This window comes from Daphnia carinata, chromosome 7, assembly GCF_022539665.2.
Source record: "Daphnia carinata strain CSIRO-1 chromosome 7, CSIRO_AGI_Dcar_HiC_V3, whole genome shotgun sequence".
Taxonomy (NCBI): Eukaryota; Metazoa; Arthropoda; class Branchiopoda; order Diplostraca; family Daphniidae; genus Daphnia; species Daphnia carinata.
Window position 1 is genome coordinate 9,154,824 of NC_081337.1, and position 27,051 is coordinate 9,181,874.

Sequence of the window (27,051 nt, forward strand, 5' to 3'; positions counted from 1 at the left end):
AAAAAAGGACCAACAAAGAAAAGGCTGGCAGACGACGATACCTGCGTAGCATTCGTGAACAGTAGACGCCACATGTGCAAGGATCTATAAAAATAGATTTTGTACCACCGACTCTTCGTTTTCTTCTGTTGCCGGTTTTCCATTACTCGAAGAGGAAAAATCATTTGGATCGACGCGGTCGACTTTACGTGTCGTGATTCCTCGATGCCTCCGCCATCATAACCAATGTCACCAAATAACCAGGTACCTATTTTTTCCGTATTCCGCCATTTTCTGTGATACGACATTTACTTGGTACATCCGTGCGATTGTTTTGATTGTGCTCCCGCGTTTTTTCCCAACACGAGATAGATTTTTGTTAGGGTTGAGATTTGATGGTGGAACAGTGAGGTTGCTAGGCCAAACTGCAAAAAAGATAAGCTCGCCTTTTTTTTTTTTTTGTAACAGCTCCGCAATTTAAAAATGTTTGTGATTTACTTGGCATTTCCTTTAGCCACTAACCGGCTTTCCCGGTCGATGGACTGACGTCGTGACAACACGAGGACTGAGTTACAGGCTAGGGGGGGGGGGCAATGTTGATAACAGGAAAAAAAAAAAAAAGAAGGGTTGCGATGTATACGAATGAAAAAAGGCGAACATCGAAAGTCAAACCAAAATGCAACTGGACGTCTGCATTGAATACTTAGGCCTCTTGGGTACTGTCGGGTCTCCTAGTAAAGAAGCCGACGACTCTCACTGTAAAACAAACCTGTACAGCTGTGCCATATTGTTCTGTTTACATTTTCCCCCCTCCTTCCTTGACGTGTTGTTATCTTCAAGCGGGGCGGCCGACATTTGGCTGGAGATATTTACATTTCCTGTTCATCCGACAACTCATTCGCGAGGCTCTCCATGTTGACGTTTGGGACAGGGAGGGGTCGAAGGGAATGTGGTAGAAGAAAAGCGTCGAATCGAAATGCAAAGAAGATACTTCCTTCCATCTGGAATCGATATTAGAGTGGGAGAAGCTGGGCAAAGAAAGCGAAGCAAAGCGAAGAAACGAAAACAATACGAGAAAACAATCGGAGAGTACGTATTTCAGTTCAGGCTTGAAAGGAGATCAGCTGATGCTGCACGAGCCGTTCGCGTCCCGAATACGAGTTGGCTCATTTGCTGGTGCTCTCGAAACTTTTGAAAGAAAAAACAAAAGAGAACAGATGAAAAACACTTTTGCCCCCTCTTCTCTGTTTTTCTTTTCACTCTGTTCTGTCGCCTCCGTCTTTTCCGCTTCACCATACAAACATTATTTTAATAGCACGGCCTGTACGCGGGCCTGCGTGGCCGCCTGCCACCATTCAAACGTCAGTCAAAAGAGCTGTTTCTTCCATTTCCGATTTCACAGGTTCTCTCTGGCTCGATGGATCTCATCATGTAGGCTTGAAACAGATTTTTGAAATTGAAGCCCTAGACTCCCACTCGATTTAGCCGTCGTTGCGCTGAATCACTTTTTCCATGGGGCGTATAGTTTTTATTGTCGAAAATGAAAAAAGGAAAAGTGGGCGGCTGTGTCAATCAAAAACGGGTTCAGAGAACAACAGGAAGTTGGGTTTTATCGGAACACGTCCCCAAATGCTTTGAAAGTAAATGGCCAATCATCCAAGTGGTTGTCCATAAAAAGTCGTCAGGATTTTATAGTAGTTATTTGGCCATTTATATTGAAGGTCTATTGCCAGTTAATGTCGTCATTTCGGGATTGAACGGGAAAACCTTGTGCACTAAGCCCACCCCTGAAAAAATTAGGCATTTGCGTCGCGTTTCTCGTTTTGTTTGACCCCTCACGCGGCAAGCTATGTGCAATAGGATGATTACTGATTAAGTTTGTTAAAGAAGATGTCTTCCTCGTACCCGTCTGCACCCGAAAGACAAAAAAAAAAAAAGGATAAGAAAACGCTGTGGCGTGCGCGTTTGCCATACCGGAATTGGTGACTTGATGCAATCGTCATCGCCGCCTTCTTCCCCAAATTCTTTGTCTTTTTTTTTTTTTTTTTCATTCCTTTTTCTTTTTCCCAGTCTCTTTCTGTTCGCCTATTGTAGCCGAACTTCGAGTCGTTCTTGTTGTGCCTTTTCCGCTTTGCGTTTGGTGCCTCTTTTGTATGGAGGTAAGCAACAACGGCCGGAGTCGATTCGGTTTCTACCAGCAATCATTGTCGTAGAATTGAGTATGTACGTACGAGGATCTACCAGAGAAGCAATCAAAACTAGTGAGATGGAAAGCGACTATAGAAGAAATGAATTGTAAGAAATTCAAAGCGGCAGACAGAATGAAATAGAAATTCGATTAGAAAGAAAAGTTTAGACTATACGATTAGAGATCAGCACGGAGCCAATTATGATTTACATCGTGCTGTAACTGCTGGAGCCATTGCGACATAAGGCATTAGGTTTTTCTTTTTCATTTCTAGGTGTTACGTTAACAAAGAGCTTTTATTGCTAATTATTGGACGACTTCCGTTTGCTTTTAATCGTCAGTTTTGGGCGTGCCTGCTTATTGTTCACTTGTCTTTCGATTCTCTTGTTCTTGAGGTCAACGTGCTTGTAGAAAGTGACGTGGTGTGGTCATCCACTTGTTCATTCAGAATAGTTCAAAAGGCTCTAATACTCGTGTTGGTTCCTCAATCTTTTCGTGCATGAATGCGTCCCAGTTTGCTTATGGGTCTATTCGATGAGCAGTGTAATATCGCGAGAGTTCTGGCTTGTGCAGATTTAGAGGCAATGAACATCAACTCTGACATGACCAACTAGTTTGTCGTTTTGTCCAGTCGCACTCGGTTACACACAACTTTGCTGTCACGGATAATAATTCATTCCCTCTGGCCATTTAAAAAAAAAAAAAAAACAAGAATAATTTGCTTGTCGTGACGGTCGCTGCGTTTGACCTTTTCCTAAAGTTTTTTTTCTTAGGCTGATAACATTCAAAATTAAATGCTTCATTCTCGCTTGTCTCTTTAACTTGGGTTCCACGAACTGGTACTGCACTGTAAAACGCTATCCGATTTTTACAGATCGCAAAGCCTCGATAGACTTTGCTCCCATTCTCGCGCAACGAGGTCGTGGCGTGCCCATTATTTAATCGGCCTTTTGCAGTCTCTCTTTCTCTTTTTTTTTTTTTTTTTTCTTGTTCTGACCAAAAGAGCATTCTAGCATATCCTTTCACACGATTCCCTTCGAGCTCTTTTGTTTGCCTTTTTTTTTTTCTCTGAATATCTACTACTCATTCTGCGTTATCCGTCTTTTTTCTTTCGTAGATAGAATAGATCAGTTTTTGCCGTCCGAGCGGACGCACCCAGAAAAATGTCAAGAGTTGATTGCTGCTCTATTCAATCTTCAATGACCTTCTTCCAAGCAATTGGGTGCGGAAAAAGTCATATTGCACCTTAAGACCATCTTGAAGCTGTTCACGCTTATGACCCATTCGATGAGAATTGGCCGGGCTATTAGGGCCAGCTCACCGGAGATCGATATTCTCACGAGAGGCCAGGGACGTAGGGCGTAGAGTTCGCAATTACTTTTGTCCTTTATATGTATTCATGTGGGCCTGTACGTTTTCTCACGCTCCGTATGACATTTTCTTTTTTCTTCTTTTTCTGACCTTCATTCTTCACCTGTTGGCTCGGCAGATGTTCACGCAGGATAACGAATAGGACTTAGGCAAACAGGAGAAAGGGGACAAATAAAATGTTAATAGGAGAAAAAGAAAAAGTTCGTAATTAAATTATTGAGTGATGCCCGTCAGTCGGTTGACCAATCCCGCGTACAATTTTTGCGTGTCGGACGAACTAATGAGTTCGACGAATCTAGTTGCAGGCATCCTGTGAACAGCATACGATACGTCTAGTTACTTCACGACGGAAAGAATTCAAATCGACGTCATAGAATTGGGCTTCTACTCGGACAGCTACCCTTCGTAACTTATGGGCCCTATACTGCGAATTTGATTACAACGATCCGTGAGTCTCCGATGTTGCATCCTTTTCGGTGAAAAACACGAAGATAAGAAATTGGAAAGCGGCTCATGTTGACATCACGTTTGACCCAATACAGGGGTAACAGCTCATTTTACGTCCGTCCCCAGTTGCCTGTGATGCTCTGTTCGTTAGCTCGTCTATCATACGCAATGCTCGTATTATTCGTAACGTGATCGAAATGTAGAAACACTTGCATTGAGGTGCAGTTTTTGAACTGTGCCATCTGAATTTCAAAGATGAAGAGAAATTAAGTTGTTTTCTCCGATGCTCTGAACCTCACATGATTGGGTTTTCTTGCCGCGTTTTGTCTGCAATCCACGTAACGTAACACGTTGCTGGAAAACCTGGACTTTTTTTATTTCCCAATGACACAAGAATGGTTTTAATTCGCTGCCTGTTTGACGTCACTACGTGAGATGTGCCGTATGGTTTCGTGTTACGATCCGTGTGACAAAAATCAATGCCAATTAACCACATGTAATCCAAGCGAAGAAGAGTCTAGAACTGGATCAAGGTCTAGCCACTTTGCGACGCGTGTAATCAAGATTGACGTCCAGAAACGAACACATTGAATAGGCGACAAAAAAAACAAACAAACGAAAAAATAAGTAAATAGACCATCTGAGCGCTAATAGATAGACAAAAAAAGATAGATAGATAGAAAAGAAAAAAAAATCAACGCAGATTGTATTCAGGGGGAAGAACTTTATACCTGACTCAGTCTGATAAGAAATACTCGGCGTTCTAGCCGCTTGGACATCAGTTATCTTCTGACTCGTTATGTTGGAAAGTTCATAGTTTGCACGTTACCAGGCCTCCCGTTTTAAGCCCCAACTAGTCCGAAATTCATTTCCCACCGATTTCCGCTTCTTTTTTTTAACTTTCTTGTGGTGTGCAAGCAGTCCGTGACGATAGTGGTTTATTTTTGTTTTACGGTGAGTGCCTACGGGAGTGCTGTGCGTTCATGATAGCGTATAGTACAGTAAAAAAAATCGCGATCAATAGCTACGTTATAGGGTAGCTAACACGAACAATTCGATTTAAACTTTCAGAGGGGCTGGACATATTGTTCGAATTGTTTTCTAGAGGCAAGCGAAAGGTAACCAAGTCCATTGATCAAACGACATTGAATCAACACGTAGCGCAGTGAGAATTTGAATCCGATAAAAGGGGTTGGTCTTTATCGAAGGAGAAATGGCTTTTTCTTTTTTAACGTGTTATGATAGCTTTGCGCATAGGAAGATAACTATATAGAAGTTTTTTTTTAACATTCAACATCGAGCGGCAGGCACAATAGCGAAAAAATTGGAATTCCTTATATCCGCAGTTTTTACTGAAGTGACTTGAAACCATCCTAAAGATAACAGAGATAAAATTGTGTTTGTGAGATAGCACAGCTTAGGCCAAGCGATTGAGCACGATATTTTTATGGCATTCTGTCACCCCCCCCCCCCAATTCACTTAAATTATAGCAAGCCATTTTTAATGCTTTTTAAAAACTAAATGATTTTGCGTATTTCTGTATCTAAAGAGTTTAAAATTGTTATTTTATTTTTTAATAGAATCATAGAGACAGAGGATGAAGATGATAAGTTCACGGGCGCCGCTGTCAAAGTTGACGGCCGGCCTCTTCTGCATCAGCTTCCTCGTTTACCTAGTCATCATTAACAGTCTGGAAGGCGGCCAGTTTGGTCGCGTCGCCGATCCAGCTTCGTTCAGCTCGCGCATGTTAATGAATCATCCAGCGAGCGGCTCTGGCGATGGCAGTAACTTGCACGAAACCATCTCAAACTCGGGCGTCATCACCGCCATCGACAATATGGTCAACCAGATCGGCGCGGCGGGATCAGAGCTGACGGAGACGCGCGTCAAAGACATCAGCAATGAAATAGCCAAACAAATTGCTGATTACGTCGTTCAAAGGCTCGGCAAAACGGCCCCCAACAGCAACCCATGCTTCGCCTGTTGGAAACATGGCAATGCCACCGGTATGTTACACGAATCTAACGGATGGAAAACAAAAATTATATCAAATCTTATTCATTGTTTTGTGTCTTCCAGACTTACCCGTCATCTACCTAGTGACGCCGACTTACAGGAGGCCCGAACAAATTCCCGATTTGACACGACTGGCTCAGACACTACTGAACGTGCCGGCCGTCCACTGGATTGTGGTCGAAGACAGCAGTTCCCTGTCACCGGTCATAGCTTCTCTTCTGAAGCGTTATGGAATACCACACACACATCTCAAAGGTAGGACTCACTTCAAATATATTCGAAAGGGACTTTAACAGCCTCGTGAAAGTCAATTGGGAAATTGCGTGTAAAAGATAAAGATGTCCACTATCGAAACTGTTTTTTTTTTTCATCGATAATTCTGTTAAATGGACGCAACAGGGACACTGTGTGTGAGGGCGTTTTAAGGTTATTCGATCCTCCGCTTGCCCTTTAACAAGCGAAAAAGGAGGCTCCATGCGAGTGTACATGGAAAGGCATACGCGTTGCCACATCTTTAGCAAACATTTCGGTGCTGGCCGTACACGCTTATCCGCTAAGATTATCAAAATTGATATGGAAAATATTGGGCGTGACGCACGTGGCAAACAAGCGCAAACATCATCTTTGCTGGTCTACCGTGTCCTACCAATGCTTCTCATTTTGCTATTGCAGCTCAAATGCCTGAAAAGTATAAAAAATCCAAGCTCAAGCCTCGTGGAGTGGCTAATCGGAATGCGGCGCTCGACTGGGTGCGCAGCAATTGCAAAACGGGCGTCGTCTACTTTGGCGACGATGATAATACTTACGACATCCGGCTTTTCGAAGAGGTACGAACCCCTTCAATATTACCGGCACGTCGTAGTTGTTGAATTAGCCATAGCCCTTTTGTTTTGTTTTTCGAGGGAATCATATCCCATCGCAAGTTGGCCAAAAAAGGAAATGATGAATCTTCTCTAATATTTCGGTCTTGAAATTCCGTTGTCCGTCCTATTTCCCGCAATTGTGCGGTTCACAGATGCGATATACTAAGAAGGTGTCGATGTGGCCGGTGGGACTAGTAACCAAAGTTGGTCTGAGTTCACCCGTCCTGAACAGCCAAGGCGTCGTCGTCGACTTCTACGACGGCTGGATCGCCAATCGAAAGTTTCCCGTAGACATGGCTGGCTTCGCCGTCAGCGTTCAGCTCGTCCTCGAGGTATACCAATGACTCCTCTAGCCATCTCGACGCTAATAAGCTAATGGCTATACCTCACGCGTATTGACCACTTATTCAATCTATTTTTTATTATTTTTTTTCGGGGTGGAATGGATAGAAATCCGATGCGTATATGCCTTACGTTCCCGGTCACGAAGAGGATGGCTTCTTGAAGAAACTCGATATCTCACCGGCGGATATCGAACCGAAAGCCAATCGGTGCACTCAAGTGCGTATACGCTTAATTAATTTGAAAGAGCACCTTCCAATTTTTGTTTGGCTGATTAATTACAATGATGAAATTCGTGTGGCGCGCGGGTGTGAAAACACGACAGATTTTCGTTTGGCACACGCAGACCAAATCCAATACGCCAGCCAACAGGACAACAGCGACGGGGAAACGGTACAAGGGAACGAATATCGACACGCTTCAGGAATGGATCGTCTAACACTTGGCGTTCCAGTGTCGGCGCACAGCTAAACGGCCGCTCGCGTGTTTGTTACAAAGTTACGAGAAATAATTTATAAAAGATGATCAAAATTCGGAACATCATGACGAAGAGAAAATGAAGGTTATGAGTGAGAAAAATGTTGTGCGTGATATGCGGTTTGCAGACTCTTTCTGAATCGCAACGGCGGACCTCTCCCTTCCCACTCCTTTGCCCTATCAAATCCGCAGAAGCAGCAAGCCATTCGTCTTCCTACTGCTCTCTCATTCTCTCTTTATCGATTCGTATGTACGTTGTCGGCTCTCATTCACTTAGCCGCAATTTTTCTCGATCCGCAGTTTTTCTTTTTCTCTCTCTCTCTCTCCATACATCCAACCATATCTCATTTCTAGAACTTTATCCGCTTGAGTTTCAATTTTTCTACTTTTTTTTTTCAAAAAAAAAAAACATTAATTCATCCTCTGGTTCCTTATTGAATAGCCTTTATATCATGTCTTTTTGCATCTACTTACGTAGTTCTCCGCCCTATCCCCACATTTTTTTTCCCAATAGATTCCTCTTGTCCCGTGCTGACGCAGTACATTTCACTCGTCTCTTTTGATACATGTCGGGATATAAAAAAAAAAAAAAAGTCTCTCGTTCGTCCCTCTTATTCAGTGTGCCTATACATGTACATATTTCCCTACATGCAGTTATGACAATTTTGAGCTTCTTCCTTTTTTTTTTTTATATTATATGACAGTATCTACCTATAGTCTTATGTTAATGCATGATACTGAAATGTATACAAAACTGGAACTCTGAAATGGACAATTTAAAACATGCGCTAATGTCAACTAATTTATCCTGTTAGACAGAAAGTCAGTTTTAGAACCGCCGACCTCCGCTGAGGACAAGAAAAAAAATGTTGTCGATGTTCTGAAAATATGAAATGGGAGGAAACAAAATTCTGAGCAACTTCGTTCGTCTTTTGTAGTTTTACATTTTCGTCTTGGTTTGCCGTCTCGGACGCTTTTTCATGATCGACAAAGGTTTTGGGTCCCATTTGTTTGACGGATCTTGACATTTCGTTTCATTTCCATTTTTAAATCATTTTATTTCTCAGTTTTTTTTTTTTTTTTGTTCTCGTACAACAGCCCAACTGAATCTGACATTTGTATAGCGCGTGCAAGAGCGGTAGTGGCACGCCGTGCATGATTCGCTTAGTTCTCAGTATTGATTTTGTTCCTCGTTGCAAAGCGTCTCTATCTTTGTTGTGTCGTGCCGAGTTCCGGCCATGACGGCGGCAGTAGCAGCAAGAGTCTACCACCAAAAGAGTCGTACAATACCAATAAAATAGAGGAAGAAAAAAGAAAACACACCCTTATCGCACATAATACGAACGTCGTTGCCTTGGATCTCCACATCTCATAATAGGACACTACACGCGCTGCTGTATATAGTATTCGCCGCTACGGACGCAACAGTTACTGCGGCGTTAATATTGCCAGCGAAACTTCCCCTCGTACCCTCAATGCATGCTTGGCTTGTACGCTATTCACCTTTCAGTGCTATAAAAAGAAAAGCAAAACTCTAAAAGGGTAGTCACATGGACAATTGAGGCAGAAGGGAAAAGCGAGATAAGTGGTGAATGGCAAGGGTGTGCCTGCACGCGGAGAATGGATCCGACTTTGCTGGCCTCACATTTTGTGCTGCCCGATTCAGCTGGCGTGAACAATACGACCAGTATCCGTTGGCAATTGGTGTGCCATAGTCAGCACATCCTCGTAGCATGTTGTCGCCTTCTTCGTCTGCTATTCCGCCCTCTATTCCTTTCTCTATTTATCTTTTGCCTCCTGTGCCTTTCCTGGAACGTCCCGCCGTTTGTTTTTCTCCGCCGACAGGCACCAACAAGAGAGGCAAAACGAATACAAAGAGTTATTCAATGCGTCTTCCATACTGCAAATTCCATTTCCCTTTTTTTTTTTTCCTATTTTGCGCAAGTCCTTATATCGCGCGTTGTGCTAGTCCATCTGCAGTTAAACAAAGTGAGCGTCGCGAACGGTGAAAACTGTTTGGAATAAGAGAGAGAGGGAATCGATGTAGGTGTATGTGTACTGCAATAGATTTCCTTTCTAAAACGATGCGAGGTCGTGCTGCAAACCTAGAATCCTAAATCTAGAGTGTAACGTACTGAAGGTTATGTCTCGTTACTATTCAAAGAATTCGTTTGTTTTGCTGTTGCTAATTGTCTTGTTTCTATCCAATTGCTTACATTTCCTGTTGTTTTAACTAATTTTCGAAAAATTTGAATTTCTAACGCCGAGTAGAGTGGGTTAATTGAAACATTGCAATCGCGACCGATGACTCACTAGGTACCTTTCAGACGACTAGGCTGTATGCGGGATAGCAAGAGACGAAAGCGAAAATGCGAGTAGGATTGAATCAGGAGCCGGTTTGCTTGCTTTTGCATTTTACATTTATGAATCGGTTGTCAGCCAGGGACCCTAGCTGCGATAGTAAGAGCTTTTGAAAGGGAGATGAAGGCCAGAAAAGAGAAACACTATGCCGTCAGCTTAGTAATAGTTGCATATCGGGCAACGCTCGTTGTTTCTTTTATCTATTTATGTTTGTTTTTTCCACTGCTTTGCATCTGGGCCAACGGTCATTCCCCTGCGTCAGGTTATCGCTGCCAGCGGTTACTAGAATCGTCACAACGAACAAATCTTTCTTTGTTTCCCGATGTTTAAACGCTTTGAAACGCCATTCGCACATTTTGGCAGACCTGGATCATCAGTCGAGCGTTTCTCTCCTGTATCATTTGGTACAGCTTGATTGCCTCGTTTCATTCAAATGCTTGACTGGTCGGGATTCGGAAGACATGGCTTAGTGATAGCTCGTGATGCCGACAGACTATACCGTCGGATCCCTACTTTCCCCGCACAACCATCTTCGATGAATATAATGGCCTTGTCAATCCAAGAGTCACTCCGTTTTGATCCGTTGCCAACAGATTCATCCGGGCATTTACATCAAAAGTTTTCCTCGCGAAATGTGTGCCACCAACTACCCGACGCGCTCTTTTCCCAAGCTATATACATGCGCTTCTTGGTTTTCATCGATCAGTTTCTAAAATAGTGAGTATGCCCTCTTGAAATGGCTCGTTGTCGTAATGCTGGCGTGTAATAACGCGGTCTCGCATTTTAGCCTTTAAACACCGTACACCCAAGAGCGTCAGTTTAAGCGGTTAATCGATCATGATCGTGTTTGAACCAAAAGTCGACAGAGCACGAAAATATAGACTAGGCCACGTACATACTGTACTTTCCTTTTTTTTTTATGTAATGTTTAACGAACAAGAGCGGGCTGACCTTCAACGAAGTTTACTTTTAAATCTGACACCAAGACGCTCATTTAAAACAGCGAATCACACCAAAACTATGTAGTTACCGAAAGAAAGAGAGAAAAAAAGCAGCTAAAATGGAAAGGCAAAACTGGATTTTTTAGCACGAAATATTTTATTTCTCATGGGTTTCTGTGTAATTGGAATTGATCGTCAGGTGATGGAACCACGCCCGGCGGGGCACGTTACCGTAACTCGGTCACAAATCCTAGGTAATATGTGCTGCAATGTAAGCAATCCTATTTGACCAATGTTGCCATGCAAAAAAAAAAAAATAGAAAAAGAAATTTGAATAAAAAAAAAAAAAGGAAATAATAATTACGAAATTTGACATACAGAAATTAATGCTGCGTCAAACTGCACAGAATTAAGAGGCATATCAGACGTTGTTCTGTTCCCGCTCCATTATTGACAAGTGCTACCGATCAATACACTTCTCGGTAGCAAGTGTGCCTTATGAGCTAATCTGAAGAAGCCCTTTTTTTCCTCAGCTAGCGACAGGGCCATTGAAGATAGGGACGGTTCAATCAACTCGTCACTTCCTTCCTTTGAGAGGGAAACAGAGGAGTGCGCTTAGCCTCCATGGCCGTTTCATTCGTACAGTCATAGCCATTATCCATTTTTTACGATCACGAACCAAATAATAGCCGAAAAGAAATTGGGAGAGGAACGACGAAAGATTATTAAGGGAAAGAAGAAGGACGAGGTAAAAAATAATCGCTGTCAGATATTATAAAGAGGCTGTAACTGCAATAGATCTTCGCTTTGCTCTTCATCTTTTTGGTCTCCCCGTTCATGGCTTTCCTTCCCATAACGGCCTTAACGCTTTGTACGTAAAAGTTTTTTTCTTCCAGCAATTCTGGGGGTAAAAAAAAGTAGATGACGAGGGAAACAAAAACGCGATTGAACTGCCGAATGATAAAGGCAGAGAAATGAGACCACCCGGATCAGAAGGACGTTGTCTCTAAGCTTTATTTCGGGATACGCGAGGCTTCGTTTCTAAGGGCCAGCTTTACAAGAGATAATATTTTTAGTGATCGACAATGTCGTCGTTGGATTCCAGCTTTCAGGTAAGCGAAATATTTTATCGACTTCCACGTATTTTGCCTCTGGAGTTTGGTTTCCTAAACCTTGGGAGACACAAGAACGCCAACGCGCGTTCCTAGGATTGCACACGACCTTTAAAAAAGTAAATGGAAATTGTACAAAACATATTTTTTTGTTCGTTAATATGGAAGTCTAAAACAAACATCGGAATCTTGAAACAAAGGATCGCATCCTTTGTTTCAAGTTGTATTGTAACGTTCTCCAAACTTCATGGCATGTTGTCACTAACATACCGCAAACTTCCATATTGTTAGTTATGGTTACTCAGTCGAATGTGTCTTTTTACTTTGGTTTTAATTTCAAGGGCTTAGCTTGTATATTAAAGTGTAATGGTGCCCATAAAGTCGTTTAGAATTCATAAAATAGTATTTCGGTGGACTCATTACACAGTTCGGTGATCTGGACGTTACGATTCGGTGACGGCCAACTATATACGTTCCCTTAGTGGGTGTTTTTCCTATGTCCACTTCTCTGAGCACTTTGAAATCTGGCACAGTTAGAGCTTGAGCAAACATGGGAATTTCTCAACGTTTATTGTACATCAAGCATACAGTCCAGTTCTCCAACGAAAAAACTTGTGATGACTAATTACGAGACTCTCCCAAATCTAATCAAATCGGCATCCATTGTTGACGCACAATTTAATTGTTTGTGTCGTTCGCGAATTGTTCAGAAGTTGCCAGATTCTGCAAGACCATGAAATTCATTTACAATTTTTCTTGCATGAAAATTTGTAGGCAAATAAGTTGCAACGCTGTGAGGTAAACAAAAATCAGCCTCTGGCAATTTTAACTGTTTTGCAAATGTCTGCACTTCTTCACAATTAGGGAGCCTCGTTGCTTATCAGTGGGAATTTCCCACCTTCTTCCTTTCAAGACAACATCGTCGTGGGATAGTGAAAAAAAAAATGTGAGTTGAAAGTGGTGTTTTTCTTGGCAAATAATGAATGTCTTGTCATTGTTGTGTACAGCAAGAGGTGTTACGAATGGACTGTTATTACGATTTTGATTTATGTTTGTTGTAGGTGAGGGATCGAGAAATCGGCCCAGTATCGATGTTTTTGCACTTGTGGCGATTCCATGACGTGCATGTTTCACTGTTACGTCATATTGTTGCTTCGACCTTCGAGCAAGAATTTAAAGTGACCACTGTTACAGGTAAGAACCCGCTGCTTTATACGTTGTCACCCACACGCTTTTCGTTGTCAAGGAGCTAAGCTGAGCTTTCCAACATTTGTGACACATTTACTGTGAGAAAATCCTTGCTGCAGCTATTTATGGCTGCTTTAGTGATGTTATTTATTACCACATTCATGGCACTCACTTGATCGAATTTACCTAGAACAATACTGTGCAACTTCCCTGCTTTGTTTCTGGGACCTGTTAACAGCCAGTTGTAGTCCATAAAACGTGATTGCACGATCTGTTCTCAGAATTTGGTACATAAGTAAGCCTTTGTTTCAAACAATCGACCTTAATCGTAAATCAATCGAGGTTACAACGATTTTCTATTTCATCTCGATTTCCTGCTTTGATTGTCAAGAAAAGAAATTAATTGAAAGCCTTTGAAATTTCTTGTCTAATATGGCTTTCCGGTGAAGGAACGAGAGCATTTCATCGTTGGGCCAATGCTCCATCGTGGAAAAAGCAGGCCACAATATTTGTATTTAGATTTCGATATAAAGGAAAACTTTCCCCGCTTGTCGCCACTTGAAAAAAGAAAAAAGAGGCAAGGATCTTGTTTTTCTTGTAAGGCTTGACGCAAGGCAGGTTTGCAAAAATGTCTACAAAACAATGAAGAAATGTGGCGTGGGCAACTGTGTAGTGTTGTTGTAAACGTGGTATTCTCTTGCCGATATTGGGGTGGCGTTGGAGTTTGCTTTCAAACTGCGGTTGCATGGAAAAGAATAATTTTGGTTTTCAATATTCGTTGTTTGAGAGCAATGACTGGCAACTATTGGCACTTCTCTAATTAAACTTGGTCATAATGGACTATCTAACCATTATTCGAGCGATTATTTGGCGAGACTGTGACGCCCATTAGCTAACGTTTTTCCATGCAGCTAAATTGTGGTTAAAACGAAAAAAAAGAATTGAATGAAGAAATTGACCAACGCTTTCCATTTTCAACCCTTTTTTCTCTTTTATGTTGATGATACTCGCAAATCTAAACGTTCTTTTAATAGATTGCCCTTTTCAATTGGGAACGTATGGATTTCCAGCATCTAGAAACTTGTTTGTAATTACTTCGTTTCGATAACAGTAGACCAACAAATCTCTACGCGTAATCCTTATCTGTTAAGCTTAAGTTTAATCAGGTTCGGGCCCAACCTTGTAACGAATTACATGGCAATTGCAATACATTCTATTAGGGAACGGCATTTCCTTTAGCTGTATATCTAAATACTGACAAAAAAAAAATCAATGTCTTTAAGATATGTAACGTTCGACCTACACCGCTTATCGTGATTTACTTTCTTTTTTTTCTTTTTTTCACGGAGAAAATTCTAAAAGAACCAGTGTTTCAGTCATTGTTGTTTATGCCCAAACTGAATCGGAGAATGTCCCTAATTCTACGCCCCTCATGTAACCTGTGCTCCTTGAAACTACGTTACCCCGCCTTTGATCTGATTTTTTTTTTTTCCCTCAGCTCTACCTTTGGTTGGGAAATTACTATGTGGATGGAATTCCGACAGTTATTAGGCGCAGGGAGATGTAATTTCGCAGAATGAAATTGGTTCATCCGGTCTGAGCGTGGGAATGCCCCTCGTGTAAATTTTATTTATTCTTTTTATGAGAATGTACGCAAACAGTTCAAAAGACCAATTTTTATGTAGGTTAATGTAACGGTAAAAATCCATGTGAAGGCACGCTTTATTTTTTATGAAAGGCATTTCTTTTTATTAACATTCCTTATTATTATGTCTTAGTAACCAGAGCAACCGCACGTGGAGCTTAATAAGGAGTTTGTTGGTTTTCAGAGAGTCTTCTCTGGAAATAAAGTTTGTGACCTTCGATAGCGAGACACACCCATCCCTTGAATAATTCGGTAACGAAGTAGCCATTGTCGTTTTTTAAGTTATCGCACCACTCCGTCTACATCTGATCGTTGATTGTTTTTGTTGTTAACAAACGCTTTCGTTTTTTTTTTTTGAGACATTCTTTTTGTTTTACATGCCTTGATTTAAAAAAAAAGGGAGATTCGACATCATGTATGACCTTATTTTTATGTCCGTGAAGTCCTCTTCCGTGTCTAACTTCTTACCTCTCATTCAGTTCATAACTTGTTTGCATAGATGCTCGCGGCTAGGGCGTATAATCAGCGCTCAGCAGCAACTAATAAGGAATGCGCGTGATTCTTTGGACATCTATTTCTTCAAAAAAAACGAGAACGCTTATTTTCTTGGTTGTTTTCACGTGCGTGTTAACAGTTGAGAAGGTTGTTCATATATCACTTGATCCCGAGGCGAAGGCGAGTCGTCATTCTGTGATTGCTTTTCCGTCGTTCTCTGCCCCATCACTTCCATGTTCGCTCTCTTGCTTCTCTGCTTCATGCATCTCGGTCTCTTATTGCGACGGTGCAGTTTTTGCAGATGGTCACGACCGTTTCGACTGTGTGATTAGGGATCTCACGATAGTAGAAAGATCGGCCTTGGCGTTTTGAATTGTATGGCCTTGGCAGCGTGAAGGGAGGTAACAGAGATGCCCTTTTTTTTCGTTACACCGCAACAGACAAAAGAATAGTAAAACAAAAAACCTTGGGTAAAGCAAATGCCGAACTTTCCATACCGAGGAGGTCTTCGTCCCAGCAACCCAAAGGCGTTAGCCTAGTCCACTTTCACTACACAGGATAGAGCTGCCAGATCTCCGCTGCGTCTCGGTCATTTGATTGTTTGTCATTCCGCGGGCTTCGTCACGAACAGTCGCGCCCATTGAAAGTGAAATAGGTGCTCTGTGTGTTTTACTGCCTTGCCGACTAACCGGATTATTTCTATTCATCCACCATTATGAAACTAACCGCCATCCTAATCGTTGTTTCGTCATTTGTGATTGTTTTGGCCCAATCTGACCGGCAAAGGACTAGAGCTGTTTCCAGAGGTGAGATCACATTTAATGGCAATGCTAATTTCGGCGAGACATCTAGAATTAGATCTAGAGGAGGCGCCGAGGTTAGAAGTAGTAGAAGGGTTGATGCTAAACCCAATAGCGAAGCTAAGCCGAGATTTATCTCTAAATCTAGAGACACTAGAATCGAACCCAAACCTAATGTCCAAGCTAAACCTAACTCAGAAGCTAAACCAAGATTCGTAGCTAAACCTAGAGAAACTAGGGTGGAAGCTAAACCTATTAGAGTCGAACCTAAACCTAATATCGAGTCCAAACCAAGATTCACTGTTAAACCTAAAGCCGAAGACAGACCGAAGCCAACCTTCGAAGTGAAACCTAAAGTCGAAGAAAGGTTTACTGACAAGGAAACCTTTATTGAAGAAGATATTCCTAAAGCTAAAGAAAATCCTAGCCTCGAAACCGAAGGTAAACCATCGATCGATGTCGATGACAACACTGTGACAGGTAAGTTGCTTTTTTTGCCAATTTTTTGAAGGTAAGTTAGAAACTTTTAAAACTTACTTTCATGTTTCTATTTTTCGCAGGTAACCCGATGACTGAAATCAGAAGTAACGGTATGACAGGTTAGTTTTCTTTGCCAAAATGCTTTTTTCAAATTAATTTCAACTAACATATTATGTTTCCTCTTTTATGTTCCTCGATGCGCCAACATTAAGCTTCACCGTTCGCTGATGTAAATGGCAACACAGTGGAAGGTTAGTTTATTTTTAAACGTTTAGCTAACCTCGATACGATTTTATATCACGATTTTTTTACTCCACCAGCCAATGCCACCAATTGCCAACAAAATGATCTGCTCAACCGGCTGCTACTTCGAGTGTTGTTATCTTCTATGACTACAACAACCCAGAATCCTTTGATGGAGAATATTAATCGTCTTTTCAACATAAATCCGACTACTACAAGTCCGACAACGGTGATTACTTCCACTGCCGTATCCACGGTTACGCAGCTCTTCTCTACCATTGTCAATGTACGAAATATCCCCCCTCTCCACCTCCAAAACATAAGCTTTTTTATTTTTCGAATGGATTAATCCTTATTGCTTCATGAACTGTAATAGGTGATGTTTAGGAACAGGAAACTTCCAACCACCATTTACTCCAGTTCAACCTTAGTTGTGACGGAGATCCAAACAGTGACATCAACCCTGTCGTCGCAGAATCCTTCCGCCTTATTCCGTTTCAAAAGAGATAGCGAAGTTACTGAGGAAAATCAACTCCAGTCTTCACTTCTTGAATCTAACTCAATCTCCAAGTTGAATATCGAACCCACTCAGCCATTGCCATCTGCTGACGTCGTATACTCGCGTGATGATATGGAACCGGCCATTGACATTGGTACGTATAATCTTCTACTACGGAATAGCACACGAATATTCATGGGATTTTTGAATAGATCGCCTAATGACTGCGCTTAATCACCCCGAAATCCGCGATGCCTGGAATCGGTTTTTGCAAGTGCTGTCTAGATTTCTGGAATGAAGCGCATCCACAATAGTGGAACATTTCCACGCAAACAAACACTATATAAAAGACAAAAAAAAAAAAAAAAAAAGAAATCAGAAAAAAGACGTTGAAAATCAAAATAGAGATGATAAAAATTATTGCTAAAGCGATGGAAAATAGTATGTAGAATGTTTCTATGTCGCCTGTAATCATGGACGTAATATTGTCGACGTAATCCTGTTGTCCACCCAGCACAAGCGACATTTGTGAGGAAACTCTTTTGTTGTACATAACTTTCATTCATCCTGACCTTTTGCTCCTTTCCTAATTATGTTGGTGGAGGTCCACCTTCTAGGTCAGCAGAGCATTTTGGTGGCCCTTCTCCAAATTCAAATCAGGGGGGCGGGGCCAAGTACTTTCATTGTTATGTTATCCTTTTTTCAGTCTCTCCGAATCATTGATAAAACTAATTTTTTTTGCACTTCAAACAACAACAACTCAATTGAAAGCCCACCATTCTACAAATGATGCTGGTGGACGTCAAATAGCAGTAAATAAATTCACAAGGGAAAGTTCCCTAAGCACTAAGACTCCAATGTTTCATGTAAACATTTAAATGTTTTGAAAAAAGTTTTTTTTTGGTATTGTCTTTCGGCATTCACATCTCAGTTTTAGTGGCAACCTCTGACTGCTGAAAATAACAGGAACAGTGGCAGAGTAGAAACACTTGGATAAAAAACTTCAAACTATCCAAATCAGCGTTCAATTTTAGTTATACTATGTAATTTTTGTTGAATTTCAAAGAATGTTGTTTTTGGCCGATTTGGACAAAAATGGGAAGGCTATACCCTTCTCACTTTTTTAGTTTTGGCCAAAATTGATGTAAAATACATAATTCCATGCAAAATTGTACGAAAATCATATACAGTATATCAAGTTTTTTTTTCATAGGGCGTAAAGTTTTGAATAAATCGTAAAAAACAACTAACCTATGGCAATCCGTTTTACCCCCCCCCCCCCCCCAAAAAAAAAAAAAAAATATCGGTTTTTTTTTCTATTTCACTGCTATCGCCATCTACCGGTGGGTAGCAGTAAAACAGAAAGTAAGGCCGATATTTTTTTGGGGGGGAGGGGAGGGTAATACGGGTTGCCATAGATTGCATCAAACTTACCCATTTGGCAACCCAGGTGTGGATATGTTTTTCTTTGATAATTATTTTATTTTGCTACTATGCTTGGTAAACTGCAATCATGCCCAATATTTTTGCCTTTGCATTTTAGGTCTACTCTTAGGTGATGTATACCTGATCCTGTGTTTTAAAGTGATCTGCTTTCACAGCTGCATTTCTGTGTTCTTTTCTGTTGGTCTATGGTTCTGAATTGAGGCAAGTATATCTATTATGCTATGTTACTAAGTACTATAGGGAAGGGAATAACTGAAGTTGATTGAGATCTATTCTGATTCTCCTGATATCTATCTCAACAGGTTTTTATTTGCTTTTCAACATCCATTTCATAGTGGGATGTGTGGCTTTGATTAATATTGCCATAAAGACTGCCGAAAATGGGTGTGGTACGGAAACCCAGAAATGGCATGAGTTCAACATCAAACATGGATTAGGTACTTCTCGGTTTTTTGTCTATCGAAAAAGTATTTTTAATGCTATTATTTTGCATTCACAGAATTTTAGCGGGGTATCAAGTCAAGTCTGGAAGTGTTACAGGATGGAAGAGTGAGCCTACAGTTGAAAAAACACAGAGTGCATTACCATTAAGGTATGAGGTACAGTAATAGAGTATGCACATTGTCTAATGAGAAGTACCATCTTGTGTAAATGAATCTTGTGTAACAGCAATCCTTTATAGTTCTGTCACAGCTAGAAGCCTCAAATAATTCTGCTTCTCTTGCTAAAGAACAACTTGTCCTTTACGTTCAGAGTGTTGGTGAAGCTGGGTACTTAAATGGCCCTAAAGATGTTTAACTTCGCTGGCGTTGCAGCGGTGAACATCATATATGGACTCCTTAGGTATGAAAGGAATTTTCTTGAAAAATTTTTGAATTTATGACGAAGCATTTCTCCTCCTTTTTGCCAACTATGTCTAATCAACAAAAAAAAAATTTATCCAATAGGAAAGGATTTTCAGCATACTGGGAACACAACTATCAACAATGCAACATTCTACGGGTGCTAATTTTATCATTCAAGAGCCTTATACAATGATTTTCATCTGCAATTTGTATGTCCTATCCCAAGCTTCTTCCAGAAGTTGAATCTATAAGTCATGTAAGTCACATGAGCAACTATTGAGATGCTTAATGGTGTTGTTTTTCTTTTCCCAATATAGGTTCATAGTAACATTGGATCTGAAAAGATTCTTGGTTGGGGCAAGACACTGAATAAATTGTAATGATTGGATGGATGACGTGACATTTCTATACTTCATTCGGATTCCCGAGACGGTATTTTATATTTAAAAAATTGAAGTGCATATCTGGGCTCCCTTCCTTTCCGTAGCCCCGTTTCCCCTTGACTTGTAATAAGCCCGTAGGGGGTCATGCCCCTACTGTACGGTATATATAAAAATAACATATACCGAGGTTTGGAGGGCTCTGGCCGGAAAGGGGACGTGGGGTGCTGCTTAGTCCGATGATGTGTTCACGGAGGGCTCTGTGGCTACCCACAAATCCGAACTAAAGGTTAATCGCTCCTGTAAAAATGTTCCAAATCTTCAGCTCTTCTTCCGGCTTCTCTTAGCCAATCACCGGGTAATCTCCCCGGTGGGTCAACAAGGCAGTGTCCCCCCCTGCCTGGGTTGACGGCAACTTTTGAAAGGGCTATTGTGCCCTTTTAAAGTTGCAAAAATAATTGTAACGTGCAGAGAATTGTCAATAAAATTTTTTTTTTTTAATTTTTTTCCAAAAATTCGTTTCTTTCATTGTCTGTGTTCGCTGTGGTCATTCATTACACTTATCAACTTTTTTTTTATTTGGCTTGCTCATTTCATATTTATTATTTTTGCCACCGTGAGGTTAGCATTATATCCATAGGTTTATTGTTTATTTGTAAGTATTCAATTATTTTCCATTACACTCTTTGAATTCTTCAACTTAGATTCAAGGAACACCGTGTAATACCTGGATTTTTTTTTGACGTAATTTTGAATTTGTATTTTATTTAACTCGCATGGGAACCGATCCCCAGACATTCAGCGTGCAACGCCGATGCTCTAACATTGAGCCACGAGATATATCTAAATATTTTATTATCGCATATCATATGTTATCGTCTAGGATGTTTATGCAGTCTTTCACAACTATATGTTTATCTTTCTATTGCTTTCATAAGGTTCATAGCTCTGTCGTAGAGCCTTGAGCTGCGATACCTGTTACACTGGGTTCAAACCTCAGTAAATGTATAAATGAAGTAGAATAAATGTAGAAGAGTATATTGCAGAATTGCATTTCAGTTTTATTCTCAGTGTAAATGCAAGTCCACAAGTGACTAGAAAAAAGCCAACTTGACATCATATGATTCATGGCTCATTGGTAGAGCATCGGCGCGGTATGCCGAACATCCAGGGTTCGATCCCTGGATAATAATAGAATGATTACAGATAAACGATAAACCAATGGAAACAATGCTTACCATCAAAGGTTGCATAAATAATACAGGTGAATTGAGCAAGCTAAATAAAAAAAAAGTTGATAAGTGTAATGAATGACCACAGCGAACACAGGCAATGAAAGAAACAAATTTTGGAAAAAAATTAAAAAAAAAAATTTTTATTGACAATTCTCTGCACGTTACAATTATTTTTGCAACTTTAAAAAGGCACAATAGCCCTTTCAAAAGTTGCCGTCAACCCAGGCAGGGGGAGACACTGCCTTGTTGACCCACCGGGGAGATTACCCGGTGATTGGCTAAGAGAAGCCGGAAGAAGAGCTGAAGATTTGGAACATTTTTACAGGAGCGATTAACCTTTAGTTCGGATTTGTGGGTAGCCACAGAGCCCTCCGTGAACACATCATCGGACTAAGCAGCACCCCACGTCCCCTTTCCGGCCAGAGCCCTCCAAACCTCGGTATATGTTGTTTTTATATATACCGTACAGTAGGGGCATGACCCCCTACGGGCTTATTACGAGTCAAGGGGAAACGGGGCTACGGAAAGGAAGGGAGCCCAGATATGCACTTCAATTTTTAAATAATTAATACCATAATACGCAGGAATACACAGGCGACCGATGGAGGAAATTCAATTCCGTACTTCAAATTATTATAACTTTTCGTCATCACATCCACACCAGAAACCTTCGCAGGTTCATTATTGCTATTAATCTAAATTAAGAAAATAAAACATAGATAAGCATAAAACATTCTTATTGATATAGCTTACATGGTACATAAATTCATCATCTACCACATTCCTGTATATTCCTGGCAGGAGCTTCTAAAAGGCCATGCCGTTCCTTCTAAAAGACCATGCAGTTGCAAATGATCCCCATAGCCAAAACTTGAATACGAAAGTTTGGAAGAACCCTTCGTGTTGGCCACAGAGATCTTCCATGGGCTTTCCGATTGGACGTTCCATGCACCATAAAAAAAACAGAAAGGTTAGGAATTTGGTTGTTTTAATCCCTATACGTTAAGGTAAACAATGTACCTGGTCTCAGCAGTCTCAGCAGTCTTGACAGCAATTTCCATCATAACCTCATATTATCTCATTTTATGGAAAAAGAATTTGGTTGGCATAGTTCAGAATAAAAATTGTTGCATTCAAATCTTCTGACAGTTGGGATTTAGGAATGTCACCTTAGGGAGTGCAAACCGCGATTTTCAAAACCATTAAATGCTTGTTAGCCATTGAAAGATTGCTGGCTGACGAAGGCATTCATTTTGGGACATGACTAATGAGCTGCTCATGGATACAGCTCTTTTTTTTTTTGGTCCTCTCCAGGATGACGTGAATTCCAGCACGTTCTACATGCATATCAGCACTTAGCGATACATCAATTAAAACAATTAAAATAGTACCACCTTTTAATGTTTTTGACACCATGATTCATCTTTGTTGCAATTGGGAAGGCAAGGCAACTGATCTATGGTGATTTATTCATCACTTGCCGTAACCATTGTCCCAATGTATCAGCTTTTCTGTCAACAGTAGTTTGCTAATACATTGCCGATTAAAATAAAAAAACTAAACAAACTCAGCGGAAAAGCATTACCAGGGGGTAAGATCTTGCATGTTGACGAAGAATCCTAGATTTATCATGTACGTGGCAGAATATCCACATTGCCTGGATGGCGCAATCCTTTGCGTAATCACACAAATAATAAGTAAAACATATTGAATTGAAACCAAATTTAACTGACGTTTTACCCAACAGCCGGCTAGCACCTCTGAATTCCAAAACTACTACGCCTACACATTCGTATCGAGCCATAGGCATTTGTTTCGGTTGCTGTCACCATCTACCGACCGTTAGATGGCGATAGCAGTGAAAGAGAAAACAAAGGCCGATATTTTTTTTTTTCGGTAAAACGGATTGCCATAGCTTTATCCAAATCAGCGTTCAGTTTTTGTTATATTGTGTCGTTTTCGGTAAACGTAGTACCATATTTAGTTAAGCGCCATCTAACGGCGGCCACAAGGCAAACCTAAAACTGGGCTTCGTTGTTGCGTCCTCCTAAATAAATGCAGTTCAAAATCGGAAAACGTGACGTTGCACTCCGCCAGCGTGTCAGCATATCAGCTATACAACAATGTCACTTTGGGAGTCGCTGCAGGACAACCGACAAAACGTACGAATCATTTCTCATACCCCGAAACTTGACTCAAACCCCCACAGGTATAGATACCCACAGATATAATTTTTAATAGGGAAAATTTTTTAGCCCGACAAAATAAGCCCTACAAAATAAGCCCGACTTTCTGTTTTTTTTTATGTTTAATTCATAAACTATAAGGCCTATTTAAAAATAAACCTTATTTTCGTGAACAGCACTCCTTTCTGCATCGAAATCATGTGTTTTAAGCAAAATTTAAAATTTGGCCAAAAATGAAAAACTAAGAAGGCTATAGCCTTCCCACTTTTTCAATTTTCGTCAAATTCTAGATTTACTTAAAAATACATTATTCCCATTTGAAATTGATCGCTGATCATGAAAATCGGGTATATTTTTATATAAGGCTTATGCTTTTTGAATAAACCGTAAAAAAAAAGAAAGTTGGGCTTATATTGTCGGGGTTTGTCGGGCTTAAAATTTTTTGCTATTACAAAATAATATCATTAGATCTAGATAACTATATATGACTCTTATTCAAAATTTAACAAGGAACACGAAAATGAAATTTGTTTTTACGTAGAGTGTATGGTTTTTGAATAATCAAAAAAGTTTGATGTGTTTCGCTAGCGCTGTAGCGTACTGGCGCGCTAGTAATGGTTTCGATTCGGGCCTAATTTTATATTTTAGATTACTCAAAAACTATAGACTCTACGTAAAAACAAATTCCATTTTCGTGTTCCTTGGTTAATTTGCATCAGAATCGTATATATTTATCCATATTTCATGATATTATTTTTTAATAGGGAAAAATTTTAAGTCCGACAAAATAAGCCCTACAAAATAAGCCCGACTTTCTGTTTTTTATGTTTAATTCAAAAACTATAAGACCTATTAAAAAAACCTTATTTCCGTGAAAAGCATTCCATTCTGCATCGAAATCATGTATTTTCAATCAAATCCATGCCTTCTCACTATTGTCAAAATCGGCCAAAAAACGAAATCTTTTAGAATCCAAAAAAAATAACACAGTACATCTCAAATTGAACGCTGGTTACGATATCGGTGTTTGTTTTCTAGTAAGACCAACTATTTTTCACTAAACGGAAAAAATGCTTTTAGCGCACATATTTGGGTTAGTTGTTTTTTGTAATTTATTCAAAAACTATACGCTCTATGAAAAAATGAACTTCATATTCATGATTCTCATTCAATTTTGAATCAGAATCATGTGTTTTCAATCAAATCTAAATTTTGGCCAAAAATGAAAAAATGGGAAGGCTACAGACTTCTCACTTTTGTCAAAATCGGTCAAAAAACGAAATCTTTTAGAATCCAACAAAAATAGCACAGTATGTCTCAAATTGAAAGTTGATTACGATTTAGGTGTTTTTTTTTTCTCGTCAGACCCATTGTTTTTCAATAAACGGACAAAACGGAGATTCAACAGTAGCGCGCCAGTACGCTACAGCGCTAGCGCAATGCAGCATAAATCTTCGATTCATTTCAGAAACGGTTGTCTTTATCCAAAAACGAATAACTTTCTCGTAATCAGCATTAAATTTTTAGTATGTCCTATGATGTTCAAGCAATTCCAATGAATGTCAGTTTTTACAGTAAATTTTTTTAAGCCCGACAAAATAATAAGCCCGACTTTTCTTTTTTTCCTTACAATTTGTTCAAAAACTATAAGCCCTATGAAAAAAATGAACTCCATAGTCATGATTTTCATTCAATTTTTAATCGGAATCATGTAATTTCAGTCAAATCAAAATTTTGGCAAGTAAAATTGTTTCAGCCTATGGCAATCCGTTATACCCAAAATTTAAAAAAATTTCGGCCTTTTTTTTCTATTTCACTGCTATCGCCATCTACCGGTGGGTAGCAGTAAAACAGAAAGTAAGGCCGATATTTTTTTGGGGGGGAGGGGAGGGTAATACGGGTTGCCATAGATTGCATCAAACTTACCCATTTGGCAACCCAAGTGTGGATATGTTTTTCTTTGATAATTATTTTATTTTGCTACTATGCTTGGTAAACTGCAATCATGCCCAATATTTTTGCCTTTGCATTTTAGGTCTACTCTTAGGTGATGTATACCTGATCCTGTGTTTTAAAGTGATCTGCTTTCACAGCTGCATTTCTGTGTTCTTTTCTGTTGGTCTATGGTTCTGAATTGAGGCAAGTATATCTATTATGCTATGTCACTGAGTACTATAGGGAAGGGAATAACTGAAATTGAATGAGATCTATTCTGATTCTCCTGATATCCATCTCAACAGGTTTTTGTTTGCTTTTCAACATCCATTTCATAGTGGGATGTGTGGCTTTGATTAACATTGCCATAAAGACTATGAAAATGGGTGTGGTATGGAAACCCAGAAATGGCATGAGTTCAACATGGACTAGGTACTTCTCGGTTTTTTGTCTATCGAAAAAGTATTTTTAATGCTATTATTTTGCATTCACAGAATTTTAGCGGGGTATCAAGTCAAGTCTGGAAGTGTTACAGGATGGAAGAGTGAGCCTACAGTTGAAAAAACACAGAGTGCATTACCATTAAGGTATGAGGTACAGTAATAGAGTATGCACATTGTCTAATGAGAAGTACCATCTTGTGTAAATGAATCTTGTATAACAGCAATCCTTTATAGTTCTGTCACAGCTAGAAGCCTCAAATAATTCTGCTTCTCTTGCTAAAGAACAACTTGTCCTTTACGTTCAGAGTGTTGGTGAAGCTGGGTACTTAAATGGCCCTAAAGATGTTTAACTTCGCTGGCGTTGCAGCGGTGAACATCATATATGGACTCTTTAGGTATGAAAGGAATTTTCTTGAACGACGAAGCATTTCTCCTCCTTTTTGCCAACTATGTCTAATCAACAAAAAAAAAAATTTATCCAATAGGAAAGGATTTTCAGCATACTGGGAACACAACTATCAACAATGCAACATTCTACGGGTGCTATTTTATCATTCAAGAGCCTTATACAATGATTTTCATCTGCAATTTGTATGTCCTATCCCAAGCTTCTGCCAGAAGTTGAATCTATAAGTCATGTAAGTCACATGAGCAACTATTGAGATGCTTAATGGTGTTGTTTTTCTTTTCCCAATATAGGTTCATAGTAACATTGGATCTGAAAAGATTCTTGGTTGGGGCAAGACACTGAATAAATTGTAATGATTGGATGGATGACGTGACATTTCTATACTTCATTCGGATTCCCGAGACGGTATTTTATATTTAAAAAATTGAAGTGCATATCTGGGCTCCCTTCCTTTCCGTAGCCCCGTTTCCCCTTGACTCGTAATAAGCCCGTAGGGGGTCATGCCCCTACTGTACGGTATATATAAAAACAACATATACCGAGGTTTGGAGGGCTCTGGCCGGAAAGGGGACGTGGGGTGCTGCTTAGTCCGATGATGTGTTCACGGAGGGCGATGTGGCTACCCACAAATCCGAACTAAAGGTTAATCGCTCCAGTAAAAATGTTCCAAATCTTCGGCTCTTCTTCCGGCTTCTCTTAGCCAATCACCGGGTAATCTCCCCGG

The 27,051-nt window shown here is 40.2% G+C and overlaps 2 protein-coding genes across 3 annotated transcripts; both read left to right on the forward strand.

Annotated features, from left to right (window-relative positions):
- Positions 1-103: 103 nt before the first annotated feature.
- On the forward strand, positions 104-9,004 carry LOC130690379 (galactosylgalactosylxylosylprotein 3-beta-glucuronosyltransferase P-like). 2 transcript variants are annotated; one of them, XM_059496130.1, is made up of 8 exons: positions 104-243; positions 5,567-5,992; positions 6,066-6,257; positions 6,675-6,829; positions 7,018-7,197; positions 7,316-7,426; positions 7,533-7,692; positions 7,729-9,004. In XM_059496130.1, exons 2-7 carry the CDS (start codon positions 5,584-5,586, stop codon positions 7,644-7,646), a joined length of 1,161 nt encoding a protein of 386 aa, XP_059352113.1. In that variant the 5' UTR covers positions 104-243; positions 5,567-5,583; the 3' UTR covers positions 7,647-7,692; positions 7,729-9,004. The 2 variants fall into 2 exon arrangements, with proteins under 2 accessions (XP_059352113.1, XP_057369373.1); XM_057513390.2 differs by having other exon boundaries at positions 7,533-9,004.
- A 6,608-nt stretch (positions 9,005-15,612) lies between these two features.
- Positions 15,613-18,300, forward strand: LOC130690088 (uncharacterized). Its single transcript, XM_057513058.2, has 6 exons — positions 15,613-16,706; positions 16,787-16,825; positions 16,919-16,957; positions 17,027-17,235; positions 17,326-17,602; positions 17,661-18,300. The coding sequence occupies exons 1-6, from the start codon at positions 16,142-16,144 to the stop codon at positions 17,744-17,746; spliced, it is 1,215 nt and encodes a 404-aa protein (XP_057369041.1). The 5' UTR covers positions 15,613-16,141; the 3' UTR covers positions 17,747-18,300.
- The last annotated feature ends 8,751 nt before the right edge of the window (positions 18,301-27,051 follow it).

Excerpts from the sequence above, each read along its gene's own strand:
- LOC130690379 (XM_057513390.2), top strand. The coding sequence starts at position 5,584 with ATGAAGATGATAAGTTCACGGGCGCCGCTGTCAAAGTTGACGGCCGGC. Across the intron at positions 5,993-6,065 it reads GAAACATGGCAATGCCACCG|ACTTACCCGTCATCTACCTA; the intron begins GTATGTTACACG and ends TGTGTCTTCCAG. Across the intron at positions 7,427-7,532 it reads AAGCCAATCGGTGCACTCAA|ATTTTCGTTTGGCACACGCA; the intron begins GTGCGTATACGC and ends AAAACACGACAG.
- LOC130690088 (XM_057513058.2), top strand. The coding sequence starts at position 16,142 with ATGAAACTAACCGCCATCCTAATCGTTGTTTCGTCATTTGTGATTGTT. Across the intron at positions 16,826-16,918 it reads CAGAAGTAACGGTATGACAG|CTTCACCGTTCGCTGATGTA; the intron begins GTTAGTTTTCTT and ends GCCAACATTAAG. Across the intron at positions 16,958-17,026 it reads AAATGGCAACACAGTGGAAG|CCAATGCCACCAATTGCCAA; the intron begins GTTAGTTTATTT and ends TTACTCCACCAG.